Below are 12055 nucleotides of genomic sequence, written 5' to 3'. Positions count from 1 at the left end.
TTGTCGAGCTTTCCAAAGCCAGACGAGGAACATTAGCTTGTGGGGTAGAAAGTAGTCTTACCATTTTTTAAAATAGCCATGGAAATGAAAGATTATCAGAATAAAAATTAATGAATTCCATAAGAACAAGGGCCCGGGCATTTATTTAGGAAGGGAAAATGCTACCCAAGTGGAGGATTTCTATGAATATGAGCCTGAAATAAAAAGAAAGGGAGGGATAACTGACTATTAATGGAGTTGTCTGAAAAACATGTAAGCAACAAGATTACTCCCATGATCCATAATCATAGGCATCTTCTGTCACTGTAAAATTTTAGCATCTTCAGCATATCTTTAAAAAGCTTTTTAGGAACATATTAACCATGTATAAACATTTTGATTTGTCCATAAAGTGCTGAGAGAGTTATGGTTCTCTAGGATTGACAAAATAACATTTGTTTATTTTATTTACTTAGAAAAAGTCATTCTAAAATCTGCTGATATATCTGTCCTCTCCAGGATAAACTCTATATTGGTTCAGCAGATTGTTGACTGTGTTTTCTTTTTTTATTTCTTCTTCTTCTTTTTTTTTTTTTTTTTTGGTCTTCCCTGCTCAGTGCCCAGCCCAAGTTCAAAGGCTGATGAGAGAAAAAAAAACTTATGAGGATTTTTTCCTCTAGGGAAACTTGTTCAGTGGATGGGATCTTGGTGCTTGGGGAAAGATGTCAGGCTCTTTCTGGCTCTTTCTCAGCCTTATGGCTGTAACTGCTGCTCAATCTACCACCGAGGATCTGGCCAGGACCTTTTTGGACACATTTAACCAAGAAGCCGAAGACCTGTCTTATCAAAGTTCACTTGCTTCTTGGGATTATAACACCAATATTACCGACGAGAATGTCCAAAAGATGGTAAGTTCTTATGATGACATAGGGATATTCTTTGCTTCTTAAAGCGTAGGTTACTACCTGTAAAACTAAAAAGAGAAATCAAATAAATGCTCTTAGCTGTGCAGTTGGGTATTTGCTTCCGTCTCTCTGAGTCTGGAGTGCCAGATGACAAAACATCGTTGACATTGGGGTTCATTTGGAATATTGTTACAAAATAATTCTTGGTCTCAGTCCAGATTCTTGGAAAACAGTGAACATGCTTTATAGAGTCACCACCATAATTCTCATTGTAGATAGAGTTTTAAAACATTCTTGTGGGAATGTCATCAGTTATTGAGTTAATAATCTCCCCAAGCCTACAATACCAACAAGAATATCTAAAGACTCTACAAATGATACATTAACCGAAAAATGCAACTGGAGGCTTAGTGGAAGGGTTAGCTAGTAATTAAGCTAACCACAGGTCGGGCGAAGCTGGACTGGTGACTGCCTCCTCTCATGGGAGCTCTGAGGGACTTCCAAAGGTCACAGAATCCATCCAGAGCGCTCCAAGAAAAGCTATAATTAACCCAGTTCTGACAAATAATCTGCATGCCTTGGGAAAGCAAGATGCTTCTTTTGACAAGTGCCAGGATGTAGGGACTTCCTTTTCGCACATACTGCAAAGCAGCCTCCTCACACATTTAAGTGATGGAGACTCGAACGTGACTTAGGAGCAGATTTTTCGTGGCACTGGCATAGAAACACAGTCTTTCAAAACTATTGTTCAGGAGCTTTTTATTTTTTCAATGATCAGTGGATTGAACGCTTAAATTAAATTACTGCCATTCACAAATCTGAGACCTATTGCCTCATTTGAAATCCGCCAAGAGAATGTTTCTATTTCTTTAAAAAAAAGCTCAGCAAAATCCAGATGTTGACAGCCTCGCGTTATCACAGGAGATGATTTTTCTTGTCTCATATTTCCGCCTTTTCTCTCTTCACATCTTCATTGTTTCTCTTCCTCAGTTTAAATTTGGTATTTGTTGGAGGTGACTGTAGTGTATTGTGTATTAGCTAAATTGTCCTGGGTGGCTTTGAAAATAGGCGTACTAGCTTCATGCCTAAGTGTTTTGGAGTCAGGCTGCCTAGGTTCAAATCCTGACTCCACCACTTTTTAACCATATGAACTCATGCTAGTTAATGACCCTCTCTGCACCTTAGTTTTTCCATCTGTGAAAAAGAAGACAATACTTACATCTGCCTCATAAGGTAGCGGCAAAGACTGAATTAATCCACAAAGCCACCAGAATAGTGCTTGTGTGAGGACAGGACAACAGGAAGCCGTCGTCCTCATTGCTGTGAGAGCGAGTTATGATTGCTGAAGAGGCAGGTAGCACTTCTATTGAGCACCCAGATGCTGAGAGCACATCTTATGGAATGAGATGTAACGATGCATGCAGAAACCATGGTTGGATCCTTCTGTACCATTACCTTTGAATTGTACCGGCTGATTAGAGCAAAGGCCAGGAACGAAAGGGCATAAATCACGCAGTGTGGCTAAACTGCAGGAAAGTATGAACCCTTAAAAGGAAAAGTGAAAATATTTCAATGCAAGAAGCAAGCAGGCTGGTCTCTCCTGCCTCAAGTAGTGGTGAAAGGTGAATTAGTGCACTTTGGTACACCCGTGTGGGTTTACCTGCGTAAGGAGGCAGTAGGGGAGGTGAGAATGACTCTTCCTTCTATTCTCTGATTGCGTGTGTTGAGATTGCCCTGATGCACTGGGTACTGTGGGAGGTGCTACAAGAGGTCCCAAGATGAGCAGGCTGCTGAGATCTGGTATCCTGCAAGGGTAGTGGGTGCACGTTAGTGCTGTCAAGTGTAAGTGCCTGGTGCTTGGTCTAGGTGTGGATTCCGGGGCCAGACACCCTGGGTTCAAATCCCAACTCCGACTCTTACAAGCTGCAGGGTCTTGGGCAAGTTTCTTAGCTTCCTTGAATCCCAGTTTTCTCATCTATAAAATGAATATGATGGTCATAATTGTTGGTGGTGGTAGCTGCCATTGAGTTGGCCCCTAACTCATGGTGACCCCACGTACAATGGAATTGGATCATTGTGATCCATAAAATTTTCATTGGCTGATTTTTGGAAGTAGATTGCCAGTCCTTTCTTCCTAGTTTTAGTCTGGGAGCTCTGCTGAAACCTGTTGAGCATCATAGCAACATGCAAGTCTCCACCGATAGACGCATGGTGGCTACACATGAGGTACATTGGCCAGGAATCGAACCAGTCTCCCTCATGGAATGGGAGAATTCTACCACTCCACCACCACTGCCCCTGATAATCAGAATATGATCATAATCATAATAATATCATATATATTGTACCATGGGCTATCTCAGGTGGGCAGTTCTAAAATAAGGATTTATCTGAAAAAGTCAGGGAACCAGAAGTCTCCTGCCTCTGAGGCTGTTTTTTTTTTTAATTGTGTATTAGGTGAAAGTTTACAGAGCAATTTAGATTCCTATTTGATAGTTTGTACATAAGGTGTTTCATGGTCTTGGTTTCATTGCCTGCAATGTGTCAGCGCTCTCCCCATTTCCACCCTGGGCTCTCTGTTTCCTTTCATCTGGATTTTCTACCCCTTCCTGCATTCTCATCTTTGCTTTTGGGCAAATGTTGTCCTTTTCATCGAGTATAATTGATTGTTCTAAGGAGCACTTTCTTCTCGGGTGTTACTGTTTATTTTATGGTCTTGTCTATGGTTTGACTGGAAGGTGGTCTCCAGGTCTCCAGTTCAGAAGGGTGTCTTAGGGCCATAGTCTCTGGAGTTCCTCCAGTCTCTTTCAGACCAGTAAGTCTGGTCTTTTTTGTGAATTTGATTTTTTGTTCTACATCTTTCTCCCTCTCTGCTCGGGACCCTCTATTGTGATCCCAGTCAGAGTGGTCAGTAGTTCCGAGGCTGTTCTGAGATCCACAGGACGGATGCTGAGGGAGAATGAACTTGAAGGCAACGTGGTGTCTGGAAGCAGCCAATGGTCCTTTTCTCTGCCTGCTCCTTGGCCTGCATGTAACAGAGAACTCAGGATGAAGAATTGAGAAATACCTACTTCTGCCTGTGTACTCGACAGCAAACCTTTCCTGCACAGAAATGAGAATTTGTTCCAATAAGTTTACCTACTACTGGCTTCATCCTTTGTTTCATCACAGACCAAAATCCATTCTCCTAAGGCATGCGCTAACTCACTACACTACATTAAAAACAGTGCAGATTTATTTTAATAAGACTATCTCATGGTCTAGTTTCTCAGTCTGCTTTGGGGGTAACTCTAAATGAACTTCTTGGACAGAGAAAATAACTTGCTCTGTGTCATGAATTGAATTGTGTCCCCACAAAATATCTGTCAACTTGGCTAGGTCATGATTCCAATACTGTATGATTGTCTACCATTTTGTTATCTGATGTGATTTCTTTATGTGTTGTGAATGCTATCACTATGATGTAATGAGATGGATTCATGGCAGCTATATTTATGAGATCTACAAGATTAGATAGTGTCTCGAGCCCATCTCTTTTGAGATATAAAAGAGAGAAGTGAGCAGAGAGACACGGGGACCTCACACCACCAAGAAAGCAGTACTGGGAGCAGAGTGTGTCCTTTGGACCTGAGGTTCCTGCACTGAGATGCTCCCAGGCCAAGGGAAGATGGATGACAAGGACTTCCCTCCAGAGCTGACAGGGTGAGAAAGCTTCTGCCTGGAGCTGATGGCCTGAAATTGGACTTGTATCCTACTAGACTGTGAGAGAATAAACTCCTCTTTGTTAAAGCCATCCACTTGTGGTATTTCTGTTATAGCAGCACTAGATGCCTAAGACACTCTGTAACTCCCAGTCTTGAACATTTGCTGACCAATAACCCACTCAACTACTAGCAGAAAGGTTGGTGGTTCAAACCCACCCAGAGGTGCCTCCGAAGACAGGCCTGGTGATCTGCTTCTGAAAGGTCACAGCTTTGAAAACCTTATGAAGCAGTTCTACTTTGCACACCTGTGGTCACCATGAGTCGGAACTGACTCAATGGCAACTAACAACAACAGCAAGCTGAAAATAAGTAAAATATCTGAAATTGCCAATAATATTTTTAAGATCACTTAGTATTTCTAATCTTCATTTTGTGATACCTTGATTATTTGAAAGAAGTTTTGTAAATTCTGAAAAACATGTCATAAAGCAGATTTTTGGAAGATCATTAATACATAGACAAACATTTGAAAAAAATGATTCAAACTATAACCAAAACATAATTTTGCCACCAAAAGTTGTGATAGATAGTAAAATTACATAAACTGGAACTGGTCTAGAAAATCCATGGTGTATATATGTTGGCTGTTCTTGAGAGCTGATGAAGAGAAATCACTTTTGACTCAGGAAAAGGACCTGGAAGTCATTCAAAGTTGTTCCTCCCGAAGACTTCAACTCAATAAGTTTCCATTACCACAATGGCTAGCATCATCCAGAAGTTTCTGGAAACGAAAGAGAGGACATTACCCCATACATGTAGGAACACAATGCTGGTAGTCATGCTTAAAGGAAGAATTTTGGAAATGGAGACTGTTTCCCCAAAAGAGCAACTGGAATGATTAAGGGAATCAGAGGGGGTTAGGAGGGAAAGCAAAAAGCCTGACTCAAAAAGAACAACAAGAAAAATAGTATGAGATGGAACAAGAATGAAGAGTACTCAAGTTTATTGACCAAATCTCTTCATACTAGAAAGATGGTGCTTATGACAGCTCAAAAGAGATAAACTAACATAAATAGAAGGAAGTGCCTTTTACGTTACAGGTGGTAAGACTGGTAAGACTTGTAAAACTGGGCCATTCTTTAATTTAAAAATGTGAGACATTGAAAACCATAAATAGGTTTTAGAAGTATTTAAGCAAATGTTTGGATTGTAGATTCCCTGTGGTCCAGGAAGTGTGCTAAATTGCACTGATGGCCCCAGTTTTTCACCCAGCCCTGATTCAACGTCCCAGGTCATGTCACTTTGCAGCCATCCCACTGAAGAGGATGAGACTCTGTCCTTCACCATGTGCCTTTCTCTGGCCAATGGGGTGTGAGCAGACAGGAAGCAAGCAGAGGCTTGGAATGGACTTGAACATTGGGGCTTGTCCTTTGCACCTCTGCCTTTGCCTTGAGAACATACCTGGGGTAGGAAGCTGAAGAATGAAAGACACATGGTGTAGTTGGCCCAGTAGAAGCCAACCCCCAGAGTCACGAGCAATTTCAGCCAAGGTCAGTAGAGCTGCCTGCCAACCCCCAGTGACTCCAGGCACATAAACCACAAACGCTATGCAATTGAGAGTTTTGGTTGTTTGTTATGTCATATTATTGTAGGAATAGATAACTAATAAAGGAGGGGAAATTTGGGCTCTATGACATGTATTTCTTCTCATTTTGAGTCTTGCCACATTAGCAAATGAAGGTCCCGAAAGCTTTACTCCATCCACGTCATTAAGGTCAACTATACTTTAAGGAAGCACCTCTTCCCCAGTCATATTTTGAGTGTCTTCCAACCTGAGGGGCTCATTTCCCAGCTCTATATCAGACAATGTTCCACTGCTATTCATAAGGTTTTCACTGGCCAGTTCTTTCAGCAGTAGATCACTAGGTCTTTCTTCCTAGTCTGTCTTAGCCAGGAAGCTCCACTGAAACCTATCCACCATGGGTGACCCTGCTGGTATTTGAAATACCAGTGGCATAGCTTTCAGAATCACAGCAACACGCAAGCCACCACAGAGTGACTCAAAATGAGAAGAAACAGCTGCAAACATCCATTAGTAATTGGAATGCAGAATGTATGAAGTATGAATCTAGGAAAATTGGAAGTTGTCAAAAATGAAATTAAATGCTTGAAGAGTGATATCCTAGGCATTAGTGAGCTGAAATGGACTAGTACTGGCCATTTTGAATCAGACAATCATATGGTCTACTAGGCTGGAAATGGCAAATTGAAGAGGAACAGCATTGCATTCATGGTCAAAAAGAACGTTTCAAGATCCATCCTGAAGTACAATGCCATCAGTGATAGGATAATATTCATACATCTACAAGGAAGACCAGTTATTATGACTACTATTCAGATTTACATGCCAACCACTAATGCACTAAAGATGAAGAAATTGAAGATTTTTACCAACTCCTGCAGTCTGAAATTGATCAAACATACAATCAAGATGCATTGATAATCACTGGTGATTGGAATGCAAAAACTGGAAACAAAGAAGAAGAATCAGTAGTTGGAAAATATGGCCTTGGTGATAGAAATGACACTGGAGATTATATGGTAGAATTTTGCAAGACCAACGACCTATTCATTGGAAATACCTTTTTTCAACAACATAAATGGTGACTATACACCTGTACTTCACTGGATGAAATATACAGGAATCAAATAGACTACATCTGTGGAAAGAGACAATGGAGAATCTCAATATCATGAGTCAGAACAAAGCCAGGGGATGACTGTGGAACAGACCATATATTGCTCATATGCAAGTTCAAGTTGAAGCTGAAGAGAGTTCAAAAAAAGTCCACAAGAGCCAACATACAACCTCGAATATATCCCACCTGAATTTAGAGACCATCTAAAGAATAGATGCATTGAACACTAATAACCGAAAACCAGAAGAGTTGTGGGATTACATCAAAGACATCATACATGAAGAAAGCAAAAGGTCATTAAAAAGGAAGAAAAGACCAAAATGGATGTCAGAAGAGACTCTAAAACTTGCTGTTTGTGATGGTTAAGGTTGTGTGTCAGCTTGGCTGGGCCATGCTTCTCAGTGGTATGGAAGTTATGTAATGATGTAATTTGGCAGTTCTGTAATGATGTAATCAACTCCATGATGAGATCTGCTTAAGCAGCCAATCAGTTGAAAGGGAGTTTCCTTGGTGGTGTGACCCGCCTCTAGTATATAAATGGATGCTCTAGCAAGGCTCTTGCTCTGGATCCTGCATCTGACTCATCAACATCTGACCTCCAGTTCTTGGGACTTGAGGCAGCAGCTTACAGGCCAATCTTGGGATTCGTCAACCTCTACAGCCTGTGAGCCAGCAGCCTACTGTCTGACCTGCCCAATCTTGGGATTGTCAACCCCTGCAACTACATGAATAAGAAGAAGCCTCGAGCCTGACGCTTGACCCACAAACTTGAGACTTGCCAGCCTCTACAACTGTGTGAGCTATTTCCTTGAGATAAATCTCTCTCTCTCACTAGTTTTGCTTCTCTAGAGAATGCGGACTAAGACATTCTTGAATGTAGAGTAGCTAAAGTGAACAGAAGAAATGATGAAGTAAAAGAGCTGAACCAAAGATTTTCAAAAGAAAGGTGATCCAACAGAATGCAGAAGTTATCAAGCAATATCAATATCACAAGCAAGTAAAATTTTGCTGAAGATTCAAAAACGGCTGCAGCAGTGTATTGACAGGGAACTGCCAGAAATTCTAGCAGGATTAGGAAGAGGAAGTAGAAGGAGGGATATAATTGCTGATGTCAGGTGAATCTTGGCTGAAAGCAGAGAATACCAGAAAGATGTTTGTTGTTGTCGTTGTTAGGTGCCGTCGAGTCAGTTCCGACTCATAGAGACCCTGTGTACAACTGTGTGGATCATAACAAATTATGGATAGCATTGTAAAGAATGGGAATTCCAGAACACTTAATTGTGCTCATGCGGAACCAGTGCATAGACAAAGAGTAAGTCGTTGGAACAGAAGAAGGGAGTACTGGGTAGTTTAAAATCAGGGAAGATGTGTGTCAAGGTTGTATTCTTTCACCATTTTTATTCAATCTGTATGCTGAGCAAATAATCCGAGAAGCTGGACCATATGAAGAAGAACATGGCATAAAAGACTCATTAACAACCTGCGATATGCAAATGACACAGCCTTGCTTGCTGAAAGTGAAGAGGACTTAAAGCACATACTGGTGAATATTAAAGACTACAGCCTTCGGTACAAATTACACCTCGACATAAAGAACACAAAAATGTTCACAACTGGACCTATAAACAGCATCATGATAAATGGAGAAAGTATTGAAGTTGTCAAGGATTTCATTTTACTTGGATCTACAATCAACGCCCATGGAAGCAGCACTCAAGAAATCAAATGATGCATTGCATTGGGCAAATCTGCTGCAAAAGACCTCTTTAAAGTGTTATAAAGCAAAGATGCCACCTTGAAGACTAAGGTACACCTGACCCAAGCCATGGTGTTTTCAATTGCCTTATATGCATACGAAAGCTGGACAGTGAATAAGGAAGACTGAAGAAGAATTGATGTCTTTGAATTATGGTGTTGGAGAAGAATATTGGATATGCCTTGGACTTCCAGAAGAATGAAAAAGTCTATCTCAGAAGTACAGCCAGAATGCTCCTTAGAAGCAAAGATCAAGGGACTTGGTTTCACATACTTTGGACATGTTGTTAGGAGGGACCAGTTTCTGGAGAAGAACATCATGCTTGGTAAAGTGGAGGGTCAGCAATGGGATACAGACCCCAAATTCTCATTAAAAGACCACACCTAATGGTATGATTGCGACTAGAGGAATCCCAGAGACAATGCTCCCCAGAACTTCTGATGGCACAGGACAGGAACCAACCCCGAAGACAAATCATCAGGCATGAAAAGGACTGGTCAGTGGGGGGGAGAGAGATACTGATGAAGAGTGAGCTAATTAAATCAGGTGGACACGGGAGAGTGTGTTGGCAACTCTTGACTGGAGGGGGGATGGGAAGATAGAGAGAGAGGGAAGATGGTAAAATTGGCACAAAACGAGAGACTGTAAGGGCTGACTCAATAGGGGGAGAGCAAGTGGGAGAAGGGAGTAAGATGTATGTAAACCTACATGTGACAGACTGATTGGAATGGTAAATGTTCACTTGAAGCTTAATAAAAATTTAAAAAAAAAAAAAAAAAAAGTGGAGGGTCAGGGAAAAAGAGGAAGACCCTCAAGGAGATGAACTAACACAGTTGTTACAACAATGGGTTCAAGCGTAACAACGATTGTGAGGATGCTGCAGGACCAGGCAGTGTTTCGTTCTGTTGTATCAGGGTCACTATGGGTCCGAATCTATTCGATGGCACCTAAAAACAACATGAAGTGTGTATGTTCTTATCCTATCAGGATGACATTATTGAGGACAATCTACCATTCCCAAATTGTCCCCTGGTATAACTTTCAAAGTCAGATTATTGGGCTTGTCAGCCTATGGATCTGACCTTGAATGGAAATCCTTATATCAGGTTGTGAGGAAATACTTTAAAATAATAACCCAGTTGCTGTTAAGTTGGAGTTGACTCATGGCAACCCCACGCGTGTCGGAGTGGAATTGTGCCCTGTAGGGTTTTCAGTGGCTGATTTTTTGAGTAGATCGCCAGGCCCTTCTTCTGAGGCACTTCTGGGTGTACTCAAACCTCCAGCCTTTGGTTAACCGTTTGTACCACCTAGGGACTCCCTCAAGTAGGTTAGAAGTTAGGAAATCCGGTACTTTTCTGACTTGTCTGTGCTGGCTTCAATGCCTTGGGCGAATCATTGGCCCATTTCTTTGTCTCTTGGAATGTAAGGAGATTGTGGGGCCCAGCCAAGATTCCCCAGCGGATAACAATTGTGAATGGATAAATTACATCTGTGGAGGGTTAGATCTGACTCAACATGAGTCACGTGATTTGGAAGCCTTGTTCATACTAGTTTTCCTTGGTCATGAAAACTTTATAATGTCCTGTTTAGTGATGTAACCTTGGTGAAATTGAACTTGAGCAACTCAAAATGATAGGTTGAATTGCATCCAAATATGGCGCAATTACTAATTGATCAAAACACCTTCGCAAAATGCCAGGTGTCCACCAGCTACACCTGGTGGTTAGGACTCTGACTCGTGACCCATGTGTGTCAGAGTAGAACTGTGCTCCATAGGGTTTTCGGTGTCTGATTTTCAGAAGGGGATCACCAGGCCTTTCTTCCAGGTGCCTCTGGGTGAACTTGAACCTCCAGTCTTTCAGTTTGCAGCCGGTGAGTGCATTAGCCATTTGCATGGCCCAGGGACTCCAAATTAGGCATAGAGTTAGGGCTCAAAGGAGCAGGATATCTTTTCTTTATGTCTAATTTAGGATTTTACATCTTCAGCCCCTGAAATTACAAAGGATCTCTCACAGGATGGGAACATGGTATCCACTGGTGATGCAACAGTTAAGTGGTTCAAACACACCCAGCGACTCTACGGGAGAAAGACCTTGTGATCTGTTTCGTAAATATCACAGTCAAGAAAACTCTATGGGGCAGTTCTACTCTGTCACCCAACAACAGATACCCAACAACAACAGCAATGGTTATAGGAAGGAGGTCAGAGGGTATTTGGATTCCTGTGGCTGTCTTGAACAATGTGTGTCTTGCCCCAAACCCCCATCTATGGCTGCAGAAACTTCTGTTGTTTTAGTTGCTGCCCATCCCACTTTTGTGGGATGCTGCCTATTTTCTCTGTATGGTTCCTTGGAACCCTGGAGCTGTGTAAATTGCTGTATGTGTATTCATTTCATGCATAATTCAGGTCCAAAAAATTATATGTAGCTATTTACCAAGGTCTAAATGATCTGATTGGTACTACTATGATTCCTTGCATAACTGCTAGGCCATCTGTTTCGTCTGGTCTTGGGAGCCTTAGGGTAAAGATACAGAAAAAAATTGTAAATAATATTAAAAAGGATAGCTTGGGAAGGAATAGTATGTCTTCAGGGACAAAGTGCAAGGCAATATAAAGGAAGTTCTTTGTGATATAAAGTGTAACACTTGCAGGGTAGTAATGATAAATAAAATCCAATCTGATGTTCTCGTTCAACATTCCCGCATCCTGTATAATTAAAAGTGTTCTAAGACTGAGGAATTTTGAGTTGTTTCTAGAGTAGATTGAGAGTAAAATTATTCCTGTAATTTGGTATCAATGTTTTACAGATATTTTGCTTGACAGTAAATCATCCTAGATTAAGTGAAGAAGGTTAGGAATTGAGAGCATGGTGAGTTGTATAGATGACTGTGTGCTGGAGGCCCCACTTCTGGTTAACTCCTCCCCATTCATGTATCTTAGAAAGAAGACTAGAGTGTGCCGAGTACAATCTATAGGGCAGTGATTAGAACATTAGCTTTGGAGGTAAACAC

General features: G+C 41.4%; 1 protein-coding gene across 1 annotated transcript in view; it reads left to right on the top strand.

Annotated features, from left to right (window-relative positions):
- The first annotated feature begins 673 nt into the window (after nt 1–673).
- Nucleotides 674–12055, top strand: part of ACE2 (angiotensin converting enzyme 2) — a 46655-nt gene continuing 35273 nt past the window's right edge. Inside the window, exon 1 of the mRNA XM_023555192.2 lies at nt 674–887. Within this exon, the coding sequence (XP_023410960.1) occupies nt 702–887 (186 nt within the window). The 5' untranslated portion in view covers nt 674–701. The remainder of the gene's footprint in view (nt 888–12055) is intronic.

The sequence above is a fragment of the Loxodonta africana genome, chromosome X (assembly GCF_030014295.1).
Source record: "Loxodonta africana isolate mLoxAfr1 chromosome X, mLoxAfr1.hap2, whole genome shotgun sequence".
In the NCBI taxonomy this organism is placed as follows: Eukaryota; Metazoa; Chordata; class Mammalia; order Proboscidea; family Elephantidae; genus Loxodonta; species Loxodonta africana.
The sequence above is the reverse complement of the archived record's forward strand: the minus strand, read 5'-3'. Positions and strand labels throughout refer to the sequence as shown.